The 17,305-nt window shown below is 36.4% G+C and overlaps 3 protein-coding genes across 4 annotated transcripts in view; 1 reads left to right on the forward strand and 2 right to left on the reverse strand.

The window, feature by feature from the left end:
• The window catches only part of LOC129938514 (segmentation protein cap'n'collar-like), a 177,804-nt gene that overhangs the window by 8,926 nt on the left and 151,573 nt on the right, over positions 1 to 17,305 (forward strand). The window lies entirely within an intron of this gene.
• LOC129943452 (uncharacterized) lies at positions 11,032 to 12,963 on the reverse strand. Its single transcript, XM_056052922.1, has one exon. It carries the CDS (start codon positions 12,961 to 12,963, stop codon positions 11,032 to 11,034), a length of 1,932 nt encoding a protein of 643 aa, XP_055908897.1.
• On the reverse strand, positions 13,195 to 16,032 carry LOC129943462 (uncharacterized). The gene has a single exon (XM_056052935.1). The coding sequence runs from the start codon at positions 16,030 to 16,032 to the stop codon at positions 13,195 to 13,197; it is 2,838 nt and encodes a 945-aa protein (XP_055908910.1).

The raw sequence follows: 17,305 nt of genomic DNA on the forward strand, positions 1-17,305 counted from the left end.
CTTACAGTTTTGTTATTCATACTATGAAGCTCAGTTTTTAGATATATCAGCTTTTGCCACACGCCACCAGATTCCAGCGGTTCATTTTACCACATTGTGTTTGATAATGTGGACTTTAATGTCAGAACGTTAGACGGACTAAACACAATACATTTCTTGGGAGGATTAAGATGCATCGCTGCACACGAAGGCAAAAGCTGATAAACTACCTTGTGCTAAATCAGGTGGAGTACTGTCTTTGGAAAGATTTAGAAAACAGATGGTGGTTTTTGACAATGTGAATGCGTGTTTCGAGAAATGTTACAGCCAAAAACATGTGACACTTTCTTGGTTAGCATCAAAGTTTTTTGGCATTTAAAGAAAGGGTACATGCACTCAATAACAACAGGCTTGTTTAGTGCAAAAAATTTAAATCATTCTTCTTTTGTTCATAAACTCTCCACTGTCCAAATATTTAATACACTTTACACTGCATTACTCTATGCTGGCAGTTTGTGTTGCAAACTTGACCAAAAATGTCTGGTGGGAACATTTTACCAGCCTCGTTATACAAAGTAAAGAAATCGTTGCCGCAGCTTCATCTGTGTCCCGTCTATCAAAATGCGTAGTTAGATTGGGTGGATTTCACCTGTTAATGTCCCATATTGGTTCAATAGGTTTTCTGATGAGTGGAAGTGCCTACAAAAGTTAATGAGTACTATATAGGTACGCCTCGGTTTATGTTGAAAAGATGCTGCAAGGAAAAGATTTCGCTAGAGCAGTTCGTGTTTTATTACTAATACACCTTTAGCTAATATAAAAATGGAACAAGTCGACATAAGCTAACATGAATTAGAGGAAATCAAAAATCTCATGAGCAATTTTCTTGATGAGTCCTTCGTTACCTATGTGCATTAAAACAAACCCCTCATTTGATCCGATTGTGATAAATTACAAACAAATCTTAACAAACTCAAATCTAATGGACCACCAGCAGCCTTATAGATTCAGTTGTTCAATATGATTACATTGCTATTGCTTAAAGATTTTATTCACGCTTAGCGGTTTGGCGATTGGAATGCCCATATCAACTGTGTAAAGAATATGATTCCATGTTTCCATGCACGCCAAATCATGTCACCTATATTTGCAGGACATGATAAAACTGCCTTCTATGATGACCCCGGATGAATTTAAAAACTTTGTGCAATAACGTTACTTTACTATGAGAAGAACTGACCGATTTTGGACAGGAGTCCTGTCGGACCAGACGATCGAACAAACTCTAATGCGTGGAGTGAACAATATGGGTTGCTTGACAACAGGGTGTGGAATCACTGATAGTGTACTTAGCAAATGGGTTCTAGGGCTGACTGCTACTCATGAAATATTCTCATCAGTCGAAGAATTCACGTTTTCATTTCAACTAGTGAGCAACATTTAAGATTTTGGGAAGATACGTTTAACCAAAGATAATACAGACATTGCAAAACTGTCAAATTGGTTCAGAAATCATGCTCCAATTCCAGTTACAAATGAAATTTGGATAATAGCGAGTGGCATCGTTGGAGATGATAAGGTAACTTGCTACAATGCTTTATCTCTAGGCATCAGGGAATGAGCTATATAGTGGCCCAACGAATTTCAGAAGTAAGAAGGGACATTCAAATTGAATACTACAGTTTTTTCATGGGCAATTACATACACGAAAAAATGCATACCTACCGTATTTGTGAGGAAATTTAATAAGCTTTAATTTCGTGTAAAAAAACACATGTTTTCCTTAAATGCCTATAGAATACAAAAAATTAATACCTATCATATTTTTTTAGGAAATTTAATAAGCTATTACTTTTGTAGAACATTTTTGTTCGATACGACAAATAGTTTTCAAGGTAACCCCGAAAAAACGTATGTTTTTCTTCACTGCCGCTAGAGTTATTTTATAAACTATAACAGATACGAACAAAATTACGAAATTTTTTTTTTAAAAATTTAATGAGCATTTTTTGTGCAACAAAATTTTTTGATACGACAAATAGTTTTCGAGATAAACGTGAATAACTGAAAGAAACACCGAGTTTCTTAATTTAAACTTGATGAATACTTTTAATCATTTCTTGTGCATCTTAACTAATGCTTTTTATTTATTTGTGCCTTGTAGAACCAAAAAGAATGGATCCAAACCCCCTTGGTATAACAAAAAATTAGCTCATCTTAAAAATCTAAAAAATAAATCTTTCGCCAATTTTAAAAAATCAAATAGTACGGACGACAAAAATATTTTCTGTAAATTTCGTAAAGATTTTATGGTGCTTAGTAAATTCTCACACAGAAATTATATCTTGAATCTGGAGCTTGATTTAAAGAGCGATCCTAAACGTTTCTGGTCGTTTATAAACTCTAAGCGAAAATCTCTTGGAATCCCAAATTCTATGAATTTCAATAGCGATGAATCTACTGATGTTCATAAAACTCTGGAGCTTTTTGCTCAGTTTTTTGAATCGGTGTATTCTAATGTCAATCCAAGACAGCTAGCTAGGGACCGAGCTGGCTGGAGACGCATGTTGGTTGAGGCCCAGGTCCGCAACGGACTGTAGCGCCACCTTAAGTAAGTAAGTAAGGTAAAATTACAGATTAGGTTGATTTTGTCATTCGGTTTTGTCTCTGCAAATCGTTTTCGGTCGTGCGGTAAAAAAACCGATTCGGCTCATCGTGGCAATGTATTTATAGACAGTGCGTTCATACGATTCGATATTTTGACCGATAGTGCTTCATTTTTCGTCTGGGCTACTGTCGAGTAATTTATTGCTAGTATATAGCAGTAGAGGGTCGTCGGTGTAGGGTTGAGTACGGTGCACGGTAAAATTACCGTACCGTCTGAATACTCCAACCGAAAGACACCGATTAGAGAAAATATCCGATACGTTGAAAATATCGAATCGTGTGAACGGGCTCTTACAGTTTTGTTATTCATACTATGAAGCTCAGTTTTTAGATATATCAGCTTTTGCCACACGCCACCAGATTCCAGCGGTTCATTTTACCACATTGTGTTTGATAATGTGGACTTTAATGTCAGAACGTTAGACGGACTAAACACAATACATTTCTTGGGAGGATTAAGATGCATCGCTGCACACGAAGGCAAAAGCTGATAAACTACCTTGTGCTAAATCAGGTGGAGTACTGTCTTTGGAAAGATTTAGAAAACAGATGGTGGTTTTTGACAATGTGAATGCGTGTTTCGAGAAATGTTACAGCCAAAAACATGTGACACTTTCTTGGTTAGCATCAAAGTTTATTGGCATTTAAAGAAAGGGTACATGCACTCAATAACAACAGGCTTGTTTAGTGCAAAAAATTTAAATCATTCTTCTTTTGTTCATAAACTCTCCACTGTCCAAATATTTAATACACTTTACACTGCATTACTCTATGCTGGCAGTTTGTGTTGCAAACTTGACCAAAAATGTCTGGTGGGAACATTTTACCAGCCTCGTTATACGAAGTAAAGAAATCGTTGCCGCAGCTTCATCTGTGTCCCGTCTATCAAAATGCGTAGTTAGATTGGGTGGATTTCACCTGTTAATGTCCCATATTGGTTCAATAGGTTTTCTGATGAGTGGAAGTGCCTACAAAAGTTAATGAGTACTATATAGGTACGCCTCGGTTTATGTTGAAAAGATGCTGCAAGGAAAAGATTTCGCTAGAGCAGTTCGTGTTTTATTACTAATACACCTTTAGCTAATATAAAAATGGAACAAGTCGACATAAGCTAACATGAATTAGAGGAAATCAAAAATCTCATGAGCAATTTTCTTGATGAGTCCTTCGTTACCTATGTGCATTAAAACAAACCCCTCATTTGATCCGATTGTGATAAATTACAAACAAATCTTAACAAACTCAAATCTAATGGACCACCAGCAGCCTTATAGATTCAGTTGTTCAATATGATTACATTGCTATTGCTTAAAGATTTTATTCACGCTTAGCGGTTTGGCGATTGGAATGCCCATATCAACTGTGTAAAGAATATGATTCCATGTTTCCATGCACGCCAAATCATGTCACCTATATTTGCAGGACATGATAAAACTGCCTTCTATGATGACCCCGGATGAATTTAAAAACTTTGTGCAATAACGTTACTTTACTATGAGAAGAACTGACCGATTTTGGACAGGAGTCCTGTCGGACCAGACGATCGAACAAACTCTAATGCGTGGAGTGAACAATATGGGTTGCTTGACAACAGGGTGTGGAATCACTGATAGTGTACTTAGCAAATGGGTTCTAGGGCTGACTGCTACTCATGAAATATTCTCATCAGTCGAAGAATTCACGTTTTCATTTCAACTAGTGAGCAACATTTAAGATTTTGGGAAGATACGTTTAACCAAAGATAATACAGACATTGCAAAACTGTCAAATTGGTTCAGAAATCATGCTCCAATTCCAGTTACAAATGAAATTTGGATAATAGCGAGTGGCATCGTTGGAGATGATAAGGTAACTTGCTACAATGCTTTATCTCTAGGCATCAGGGAATGAGCTATATAGTGGCCCAACGAATTTCAGAAGTAAGAAGGGACATTCAAATTGAATACTACAGTTTTTTCATGGGCAATTACATACACGAAAAAATGCATACCTACCGTATTTGTGAGGAAATTTAATAAGCTTTAATTTCGTGTAAAAAAACACATGTTTTCCTTAAATGCCTATAGAATACAAAAAATTAATACCTATCATATTTTTTTAGGAAATTTAATAAGCTATTACTTTTGTAGAACATTTTTGTTCGATACGACAAATAGTTTTCAAGGTAACCCCGAAAAAACGTATGTTTTTCTTCACTGCCGCTAGAGTTATTTTATAAACTATAACAGATACGAACAAAATTACGAAATTTTTTTTTTAAAAATTTAATGAGCATTTTTTGTGCAACAAAATTTTTTGATACGACAAATAGTTTTCGAGATAAACGTGAATAACTGAAAGAAACACCGAGTTTCTTAATTTAAACTTGATGAATACTTTTAATCATTTCTTGTGCATCTTAACTAATGCTTTTTATTTATTTGTGCCTTGTAGAACCAAAAAGAATGGATCCAAACCCCCTTGGTATAACAAAAAATTAGCTCATCTTAAAAATCTAAAAAATAAATCTTTCGCCAATTTTAAAAAATCAAATAGTACGGACGACAAAAATATTTTCTGTAAATTTCGTAAAGATTTTATGGTGCTTAGTAAATTCTCACACAGAAATTATATCTTGAATCTGGAGCTTGATTTAAAGAGCGATCCTAAACGTTTCTGGTCGTTTATAAACTCTAAGCGAAAATCTCTTGGAATCCCAAATTCTATGAATTTCAATAGCGATGAATCTACTGATGTTCATAAAACTCTGGAGCTTTTTGCTCAGTTTTTTGAATCGGTGTATTCTAATGTCAATCCAAACTTTCCTCAACCTCCTCGGAACGGCCCTAAGGTTGATATTGGATCTATACATTTGGAATACTCTGATGTTTTAAGCGCACTTAACTCTCTTAAGCCAAATTCGAATCCAGGTGTTGATGGCATCCCTGCCTTAATATTAAAAAGATGTTCTAAGTCTCTTTGTGCACCGTTGCTTACAATTTTTGAACTCTCTTTGTCATCTGGGATATTTTTAGATGAATGGAAATCTTCTTTCCTAATCCCCATTTTTAAATCGGGTTCTAAAAATAATATTGAAAACTATAGGGGGATTTGCAAGTTGTCCGCAATTCCGAAGCTTTTTGAAAGTTTAGTAAAAAACAAACTTCATTTTCTTGTGAAAGAACATATAAATAGTGCTCAACATGGGTTCCTTTCGGGTAGGTCAACCATAACAAACTTGACATGTTTCTCATCGTTTGTTGTTGATGCTATCGAAATTAGAGGTCAAGTTGATGCTATATATACTGATTTCAGCAAAGCTTTTGATTCGGTAAACCACAGCATACTGCTGCTTAAACTAGATGCTTTTGGAATCCATTCAGTCTTACTGAAATGGATTTCTTCATTTCTAACTGGCAGGGTTCAAAAAGTAAAGATTCAGGAATATACTTCAAGATCAATCAAGTGTACGTCTGGTGTTCCTCAGGGTAGTCACCTTGGCCCATTGTTATTTATATTATTCATTGATGATATTCTCAACTATGTCAACTTTAGCAAATGTCTTATATATGCTGATGATCTCAAATTATTTTCAAAAGTAACTTGTGCAGATGACTGTCTCAAGCTGCAAAAGGATCTGGATAATTTATCTCACTGGTGTAACTTAAACGGTTTAAATCTAAATATAAAAAAGTGCTTCATAATTTCCATCTCTCGAAAAATTCTTACTTATGAGTTTATCTATTCTCTTGATTCCAAGCCTCTTCAGAGAACATTAAAAGTGAAAGATTTGGGGGTTCTTTTTGATTCTAAATTTTCATTCTCTCTTCATGTTGATGCGATTGTTGCTAAAGCTAACTCAATGGTAGGGCTCATTAAAAGGAATTCCGTTGATTTTTCCGACCCATACACCCTTGTATCATTATATACTTCAGTGGTCAGGCCAAATCTGGAATACGCGGATGTTATCTGGAATCCTTGTCAACAAAATTTATCTGATAGGATTGCAATCTCTGAGAGCCAGAAGAACAACTCACGATATTGTTTTTGTGCGGGATATTCTTTGCTGCCACATAAGATGTCCAGAATTACTCTCATTTATATGTATATATGCTCCAACGAGGCCATTGAGGGAAAGATCTCTTCTTTTTGAGACCAGACATAGAACGAACTACGGAAGTAATGAACCAATTTCAAGGTCAATTAGAGAGTTCAATAAAATTTATGATTATGTTGACTTATATCTCTCCAGAGAAAAATTTAAGAATGTATTATACTACCTATTTATTCTTAAGATATTAAGTATTTGTTATTTATTGTTAAGTACATTTATAATAGGTATTTATTTTTGACTGAAATGTAATCTGTTAAGCTTTAAGCTTGTAGATGAAATAAATAAATAAATAAATAAATAAATAAAATTAAAAATAACAATAACATTCAATTCATTTCAATGTAAAACACAAACATTTTACCACATGTGTTACATTTAAAGTAATACTCAATCGTCACCAAAATGTTACAAAAAAAATTGCAAATATATAACAAACACGTATTATATAAAACGAGTACCTTACCACATACAGAAGTTAACACAGCCCAAAAATAACGATATAAAAACATGCATCGTATCGTAAGCAGGAACGCCAACGATTGAAGAAACATTTACTTATCAAATTCCTCTTGCATTTTTCCAAAAACTGTATTCAAAAATGCATACAACTTACATATATGTGAATATCTATGAGAAGGGATAAGTATTTCAATTTTGAAAGAAGAATTAGCCTTAGCCAATCAAATTATATGGACCTGACTTGATTTAACTCTCATTAAGCCTACTCCCATGTATTCAATTCTCATTCCACATTGTTCTCCATCCATCCTACTTTGTCTAAAAGATATTATAAACTCCTCCTTTCTAAAAGTTTCTAACGCCACACCCCTTAGTCCATAGATGGGAATCTGGCATTGAATTTAATGGAAAAAAATTCAGAAATAAATATACATGTATATGTATCTACATACATTCAACCATTTTGAGTACACGCATATTATATACATACTTTTAACTGAGAAAGAGAATATGTTTCCATTCTTTGCGAGTTGAGAAAGCAGTTTTCAATTTTATGTTGTCTGATCAATGCCTGCTACGTGGGTGTTATAATGATATATTAAATCATTGTTCTATATTTATTTATACTTAAGTGAAAAATTATAAATACATTTTTATATTTTAATCAACATATTTTCCAAAAAAATTCTTTGATAACCTGTTTGTAAGTGAATTATACCTTTACAAGAAACTATTACAAAGAATAACGTATACGGTAACTGAGAAACAAAATTATTGTTGAGTATTGAGTGTAACAAGTTAATAAAGTAGTAACGAGTAACTAAAATGAAATCAAATCCAATTATTATCCGGGTAAGAACCTATTTAAAACTAATGTACTTTGCATTCATTATACCTAAAAAGGTATTATTCAAATTAAGTTGAGACATCAATTTTTATGAAAACTAGTAAATAGGTAGGTATTCTGGTAGGTGGTTAACTATGAGTCTTTTGTAATACACAACATAAAACGTTTGCGAGGCAAAGTTATATTAATACCTATTGATGAGAATGTCAGACGTAAACAATTTCTCAAATGCGAAAAAATATATGTTTTTGAATTTTCAAATTTAACCGTTATCTATTTTAAAAATGAATTGAATCACAAGGCATCTTGTTTGAGCAAAAACTCCATTATGACTGAATTTATTCCCCAGTGTTTCCACTTTTCAAGTTAAAGTTCAAGTTAACTTTATTGAGACCAGTAAACTCAAATTCATTTACAATCGTAAATCGCGTTTGCGTGTATAGTGTATTGATTTTCAATCTCCATGTTTTTAAATAGCTTTCTACAAGTGGACGCCTAAGCTTTATTTTGGTCGAGCGTCGCTTGCCGTTTACTAAAAAAAAATCTGTCTGTTCAGATCCTATATGATGAGCCAATTCGGAAAGCTCAAATTAATGAGTTTGTAAATAAGACCATGAAACCAAAGCAGCTTTAAGTCTGCTTTTTTTACAAATTTCTGGAAAAAACCATGGTTAATACAATAATTAACTATCCAAGACAGGACTGTATGTAAAGAATGTGGACAATTTGTTAGAAAATAATTTTAAATGCCATCTACTCTTAAGGTTTCTTTGTTTATTATTGAGCGAGGATCTCTAATAATATACACTTTAAAATGAAATGAGTGTTTCATGGAAAAATAGCCAATTCGAAATTTGCTTACTGGTACTTTTACTACTGCCGGAAGCTCTCTGTATCCCAACAAGCTTTTAAAATGTCAAGAAAGCTCTCTCAGTAGATTACCGTATGCCTCAACTGATCGTATCCCCTGCTCTAACACGCCCATCCTGCCAGTTCATCGTTAAGACAGAATATTCCCTTCTTTGTCATTTACTTCAAACCAAAAATTTCTTCTCCTTTTTCTTCACATTTGTTTAAAATAATAATAAACAACAAAAACAAAATTTAAGTTTCTTCACTTTTAGTTCAAATTATCTTATTCTCTACCGTCTCTCTTTGTTGAGCCTGCCTTGCATCCTGTCACCTTATTGTCTGATACTATTCACGCACCTGTGAAAGACAGAACTCATTAGCAAAGGTTATCTCGAGAGACTTGAGTTTGAGTTTTTAAAAAAACATATAACTTGCTTAATTTCCCAAGATTTACCACAGAATGATGTTGATAAAAGTAGGCTATGTGTTGGTTACCGTGCCCTAAACCGCATCACTATCAAGGACCGGTATCCTCTGCCCAGGATAGAGGACCAGCTGGATCAGCTCTCGGGAAACCGATTTTTCACTTCACTGGACATGGCTTCAGGTTTTCATCAGATTCCAATAGCTGAAAACTCGATAGCAAAAACGGCATTCGTTACTCCGAATGGCCAGTAAAGTATCTAAGAATACCGTTTGGTTTTGAAAATGCTCCAGCGGTGTTCCAGCGGGCCATAAATGAAGCACTGGGACAGCTTAAAAACTCTATTGCAATGGTCTACTTAGACGATGTTCTCATACCATCTAAAACGGTCGAAGAAGGAATAAAGAACTTGGAAAGTTTCCTTCAGGCTTTAACTGGCAACGGTTTTTCTCTAAACATGAATAAATGCAAATTTTTAAAGGATCGTCTGGAATATCTTGGACGGGAAGTTTCTGCGGAGGGAATGCGCCCTGGTAAGGCAAAAGTAGACTCACTTGAAAACGCACCCATAACTAGCACTGTTAAACAAATCAGGCAACTTATGGGCTTAGCTTCCGAGTGTGAAGAAGCAAGGCAATATGTCATTAGGGTGCTGACTGAGGGACCATTATTGATCATATTTAACCCAGATTTAACAACGGAGCTTCATACTGACGCAAGCTCTATCGGATATGGAGCTATACTTTTTCAAAGAGTTAATGACAAGTTAATTACGAGCTCAAAACACTAGCTGTGGTAAATGCAATAAAACATTTCAGAACGTACTTACTTGGTATCAAGTTCTGCCTTTAAACGGAAAGTAACGCATTAAAGTCTACCAAAGAAAAAAAAAATCTATTACCACGAATCGGCAGGTGGTGGATCTACCTCGAAGATTTTTACTTCAATATTATTTACAAAAAATCAAGTTCCATGCAGCACGTAGACTATTTAAGTCGAAACCCTCCACTTGAGAAACGTTATCATCTTACTAGTTTAGCAGGCAACTGGCTGCAAATTGAACAGTCCGAAGATCCAGAAGTTGTAGACATCATCGATAAAATAAAGGAAAAGGATCGAGACCCCACCTTGAATTATGTTTTCAAAAATAATTTCTTATATCGAACAATTATTGATGAAGAATAACTTTTCGTTCCCAGAAAGTGTAGGTTAAGCCTGATGAGACGGTACCATGAAGATAATTGTCAAGTAGGATGGAAATAAAACTTTATTAAAAATGCGTACACATTTTTGGATGTCTAAAGTAACCAGGATGTTCAAATGGAAGACATGTGAATTGAAGAGGGTACAAGTGTTCAAGTAGAGAATACGAAAATTAAACTTTTGGCGAAATGTTTATTTTCTAAAAATGAATACAATGTTATTATAATATTAAAAAATATTACGATTGTTAATATTTTTACCGATTGGTAATTTTTCTTTTTCTTGAACTTGACTTGAAACTTGAACGTTTAAATTTTAAAATGACAATGGATTAAATAAAATGACAATGTTGCCAACAATTAAACATAAGAAAATGGCACGATAGCCAACATACATAAATAATAAAAGATGTGTTCGTTTGTTTGTTGCTCCTTTGTTCGTCGGTGGATGTGTTCGTTTGGCCGCATTTTTGGTCGTCGACATTCCACCCCCCGTGAAGCCCACAGGTTATTTGGATTCACTACAATGTTGCTCGACGTCCAAAACTGCCAACCGGGAAACCGGGCGACGAAATTTGGTTTTGTTTGCCGTGGTGACTTCAACTGTTCTAATTACGCCATCTTTGCCTTGATAAGTTTCTGTTACCTTGCCTCTTAACCATTGTGACCTTGGAGAATCAATTTCACATACAAAAACGAGATCGTTTATTTTGATTGGTTCCGATCGTTGACACCACTTAGCTCGTCTAGTAAGATCCGGTAAATATTGCCGAACCCATTGCTTCCAAAACATATTTTTAAGTTGTTGTACGATGCGCCATTGTTTTCTCATGTTAATGTGCTTCCAGTTATAAGGTCCAGGTGTTTGACTGGAATTCGGCTTTCCCATTAAAAAATGATTTGGTGTTATTGGTTCCGGTTCATCTATAGATACAGGAATATCAGTTAAAGGCCTGCTGTTTACGATGTTTTCTGCTTCACACAAGACGCTTTGTAAGGTTTCTAACTTCGGTGTTTGTTCTGTTAATACAACCCTTAATACTCTTTTGACAATTCCAATTAGTCTTTCCCAACAGCCACCTGCATTCGGATATTTTGGACTATTGAATATCCATTCGATGCCTAGTGGAGTCAAGGAAGATTTCATAGCTTCATGGTCAAGAAAATCGGGAACATTTCTAAGCTCTTTGTCGATTCCTAGAAAATTTGATCCACAATCACTCCTTATTCGAACGGGAACTCCTCGTCTATTCATAAAATTCCTTAAGCTCATGAGAAATGCGTCCGTAGATTGATCATGACATATTTCTAGATGTATCGCTCGAGTAGTTATACAGGTAAATACCGAAACCCATCTTTTTTCTTGGTTTCTACGGTTCTTAATATGAACGGGGCCGAATAAATCAACCCCTGTGTAACTAAATGGGCTTACATACGGTGTTGTTCGATCCCTAGGCAAAGGAGCCATAAGGGGCTGGCGTGGCGTGGCATTTATGATTTTACATGTTCGGCAGTTTGATTTTGTTTTTCGTACAAGTACTTTTAAAGATGGTATCCAAAACTTACGACGTATTTCACATGTTATCAAGTCTTGGTTTTGATGATGAAACTTTCGATGATAGTATGCAACAAGAAGCTCTGTGAAATAATGTGTTTTTGGTAGAATAATTGGACGTTGGGCAGCAGCTGGCAAAAATGAAGCGGTAGAAATTCTTCCGTCAGCTCTTATGAGATCATTCCGACTATCGTATATAGGATTCAGTGAGAGTAGTGAACTTGTTTTCGATATACATGTCTGTGACTTTAAACACTTGTATTCGTCTCGATAGGCGTCCTTTTGTACCTCTGCTGACAAGTATATTTCCGCTGCTGATTCTTCCTGAGGTGTTAGTTCGCCACTTTTATGATGCATTGAAGAAATTCGCTTACAGTTTGAAATAAATCGAAAAACCCAAGCTACGGTTCTCTTAAGCCTAGAAAAGTTTGAAAATCTGTGAATGTCAATTAGTTTGCTGATTACGGTGGCATGGAATAATGGTGCTCTGATTTCCAACGCTTCTTCTATTTCGACATCACTCACATCGACTTTTTCCCGAGGCCAATTATTTGTATCTAAATATAAGAAGTTTGGGCCAAGAAACCACCTTGAACTGGATTCCAAATTTACTGGAAACCGAGCACGCGTCGCTTCATCAGCGATATTTTCAGTTGTGGGTAGCCAGTTCCATTGTGTCTGTTCACTTTCTTCTAATATTTCTGAGATCCTATGTTCTACAAATTGCTTAAAACGGCAACTGCTGGAATTGATCCATCTAATAACTGTTTTTGAATCACTCCAGTAATATACTTGGTCCGCATTCCTGCTATGGCCAGCTAAGATAGAAGATTTTAAGCGGACACCCAATATAGCTGCTTGTAGTTCCAAGCGAGGAATTGACATCGGTCTTATTGGAGAACATCGAGATTTTGCGGCCACAAACGCAACATTTATTTCCCCATCGCTGGAAATAATTCTCCAATAAGCAACGGCGGCATACGCATTTTCACTCGCATCAGTAAAGATATGCAATTCGACACGTCCTTTCTTAAAAAAGGCCGAGTAACATCTTGGTATTGTGATGTTTTGTACGTCATTAAGTTCTGTCACCCACAACTTCCATTTGTTTAATATTCAATCTGGTAACACTGTATCCCAGGGAATTCCGCTCTTCCATACTTCTTGCAATAGTATTTTTGCACTTATAACAAAATGTGCTAAAAATCCGAAGGGATCAAATATACTCATGATAACGCTTAACATTTCACGTTTTGTTGGAGTTCGAACGCCAGTTAAAATATCTAGAGAAACTTTATGGAATTGAAACGAAAACACGAATGCGTCTTTTGTGGTATTCCAGTGCATTCCCAAAATTCTTTCTCTTTTATCACAAACGTCAACGTTCACGTCAACTACCCGATTCACTTCATCAAGCACTCCCAACTCTTTTAGAACTCTTTCCGCATTTGAAACAAAGTTTGCCAACTCAAAATTACCTTTTTGATGAATCCATACTACTTGTTTCACGACATCAATGGCATCTTCTTCTGTTTCAAAGGAGTCAACGCAATCATCAACGTAATGTCTTTCTGTGATGGTAGTAACGGCTCTTGGGTTTTCATCTTTGAATTGCATTGCGTTCGTATTTTTCACATGTTGCGCCAAACTGGGAGAGCAAGTGGCTCCAAATATCATTGCTCGCATCTGGTAAACTTCCAATTGGTTTTCAGGACTTCCGTCTCTCCATAAAAATCGTTGGCACATCTGGTCTTCTGGTCGAATGTCTATTCTATGAAACATCTCTTTGATATCGGAACATATTCCGATGCGTGCTTCTTGGAACTTAAAGAGTACATCCAACAGCGTTTGGTTCATATCTGGTCCTGACAACAACATGTCATTAAAGGAGACGCCTTTAGATTTGGCTGCTGCGTCAAAGACTAATCTGAATTTTCCCGGTTTGTTTGGATTCCTTACTCCAAAATGTGGAAGGTACCAGATTTTGGAAGATTCGACATTATTTGGATCCAATTTAACTTTGTATGCGTATCCCTTCTCCAAATACTCATCTATTTTTCCTCTATATGCTGCTTGAAGTTCAGGATCTATTAAAATCTTCTTTTCGACGAATTCTAGTCTCTTAAGGGCCATTGTGAAGCTTTCAGGAAATTCAAAGTTATCTGATTTCCAAAGAAGTCCCACTTCATATCGGAAACCGTTTTGTTTAGTAGTTTGCTTCATAATGTTTATCGCCCTTTGATCATTATTTGATAATAATTTATTCTTCGGTTTATAAATACCCATGTTCTCGATAGTAAAATAATTTCTTACCATTTCATGAATATTATCCAAAACGCTTTCATGAGAATACGATTCTGCATCACGAACAGTCAAAATTCTTTTAAGTTTAGTCAAGTGGTCATTTTGTACATGTGTTGGGACATAAACTACCCACCCCAACCTTGTTTCAGCAATAAATGGTCCCTTCGATCCCAGTTCAAACCGGTTTGATTCTACTCCTAAATAAGCATTGGACATACCCACCAAAATAGTAGGTTTTACATTAAAATAGTCATAAATTGGCAACCCTTTTAACTCAGCACTTTGACAGCTGTTGTTGGAAATTAATTTATTAAAATTCAAGGATTGTGTCGGCAGGTCAAGATTTTTTATTGTGCAGAAATTATTCACCTTATATTTTTTGCCGACACCCTGGATTTCAAATTCCACAAATGTTGTTGGTAAGTCTATTGTCTGATTTCCAAACCACTGAAGTTTAATGTTACCAGATTTTCCTTGTAGCCCCAGTTGTTTTGCGACATCTTCACCAATTAAGGAAGGCATTGCACCGTCATCCAGATATGCGTACGTATGCACCGAAGATCCAGCGGCACCAGACAATGTTACTGGAATTATTTTGAAAAAGAATTCTGTGTTTTCTACATCCGAAGGACGATGCAAGGTGCATAAAGGCTGTGAGACGATATCCATATTTGATTCTGGTGGAGAAAAATTAAAGTTATTGTGAAGTAATTTATGGTGTTTGCGCTGGCATCCACCAATGTTACAGATAAATTTGGTTCTGCATGTAAAAGTGTTGTGTCCTCGCCTCAAACAAGAAAAACAAAGTTTTAATGCCTTCACTTCCTTCCATCGTTCGTCCACCGACATTTCAGCAAATCTGTCACACACTGCCAACAAATGATCTTGGCTACACAATATGCACAAAGCTCGTTGAGAGTTGCTCGTGTTAATGTGCATAACAAAGTTCTTTTTTGTTTCAATCAAGCTTTGAGGGCTAGATGAGGTACAGTACGTTGTTGCCTTAATGACGTTTGCTTCCTCGTCCAGGAACTTGGAAAAATGGTGCAGTGTAGCGTGTGGTTTGATGTGAATTTTAGTTCGTGTCCACTCCAAACGCATCCTGAAGGGCAATTTCGAGCATAACTCTTCAAGCAAAGACGGATTGCTTATGTGCTGGGTGGCGTTGGACGTTTCCAGAAAAATGGCCAGCCCTTTTACCTTGACAGCGAGTGGTACAATATCAATTACTTTTCCCTCAGTTATGGGTGAAATCATTTTAAGCTTTGCTAGTTGACTTCGGATGAGAATTTCGTCCCGCCCAAAACTATTTTTAAGTTCCGAAATGACGTCAGCGACATTATTAGGATAAATTAATAATGCCTCGACTACCTGCTTCGCTTCTCCATACAGGCATTTCTGCAGTCGCATCTGGTTCTCAAGATTGGTATAGCCATATGTCCTGGTGGTTTCGCGGTATAAATTGATAAAGGCTGGCCACTCTTCTGGAAACCCCCCAAATTTAGGCAATTCATGCAAATGACGTCTTAATTCGGTTTGATGGTGTTGTGTTTCAGGCTCTGGATGGTGCAATTGCAGCTGGTGTGCTTGTGGCTTATATGAGAATGGTGTCTGGAAATCTGATGACTCTGACAGAGAAAATTGTGGCATAGAAAACTGAGAATGATATGGCAGCTGTGATTGGTGGGGCTAGGATGATGACTGTATCTGAGTTGGCAGCGGCTGGTTCAACGAAATTGGTGATGACTCGTGGACTATGGGCAATGACGGCTGTATCGACGACTGTGCATGATATGACGTAAGTGATTGGTACGGCTGTACCTTAGATGATGACTGGATCTGGGTTGGCGGCGGGTTCGGGTTGTTCAACGTTAATGGCAGTGACTGGTAAACGTTGGGCAAAGACGGCTGTAACGAAGACTGTGGATGTGGCGGCTGTTGATAGGACTGTATATCTTTGGAGAGCGACATCGATGAGAAGGGCAACATTGCAGTTTTGGTGTTTTTAACCTGAACCTGGGCAAGGGGAAAGGAGGGAGGAATGTCAATTACCTGATCATTTGTTGGCTTTATGGCGTTGAACATAGCCAAAAACTTTTGTTCCATTTCCTGCAGCGATTTCTGGAATACCTCTTGCATATTCCCAATTCGTGTGTTCACATCAAATTCATCAGATGGTTTGATGGTCTCGTTGATGTGTTCATCCTCATGATCGTCATCTGGCTCGCTTTGGATCTTTTCTTCCTCGTCGGACATATTTGGGTTGAGGCGGGCACACTTTCTTGTTTTCTTCTTCGACATGTGCAATGTGACGCCTTCGATTTTCAATCGAAAATAAAGATGTTCAAGTAGAGAATACGAGAATTAAACTTTTGGCGAAATGTTTATTTTCTAAAAATGAATACAATGTTATTATAATATTAAAAAATATTACGATTGTTAATATTTTTACCGATTGGTAATTTTTCTTTTTCTTGAACTTGACTTGAAACTTGAACGTTTAAATTTTAAAATGACAATGGATTAAATAAAATGACAATGTTGCCAACAATTAAACATAAGAAAATGGCACGATAGCCAACATACATAAATAATAAAAGATGTGTTTGTTTGTTTGTTGCTCCTTTGTTCGTCGGTGGATGTGTTCGTTTGGCCGCATTTTTGGTCGTCGACAACAAGCGTCCACAGGTTTTTCTCAAAACCCACTTCTGTGTATTAACTCCTACTCTCACCTCCCTGCGGTGTATATCGGGTGCCTAGTACCTCAACTGGAGATTGAGTTCCAACCTTAGTGGAAAGTTGTTGGGAGCAGCAAACGAGAGAGGGGGGAAAGGTGATTCCACTAAGGCACCTCTCCTTATCCAGGCGGCATTGGACGATTTCTCGAAATGGAATCAACGGTGGCGTCTACAGTTTCTTCCAC

Source organism: Eupeodes corollae, chromosome 1, assembly GCF_945859685.1.
Source record: "Eupeodes corollae chromosome 1, idEupCoro1.1, whole genome shotgun sequence".
Lineage (NCBI taxonomy): Eukaryota > Metazoa > Arthropoda > Insecta > Diptera > Syrphidae > Eupeodes > Eupeodes corollae.

Coding starts and splice junctions, on each gene's coding strand:
- LOC129943452 (XM_056052922.1), bottom strand. CDS start 12,963: ATGTCAATTCCTCGCTTGGAACTACAAGCAGCTATATTGGGTGTCCGC.
- LOC129943462 (XM_056052935.1), bottom strand. CDS start 16,032: ATGCCACAATTTTCTCTGTCAGAGTCATCAGATTTCCAGACACCATTC.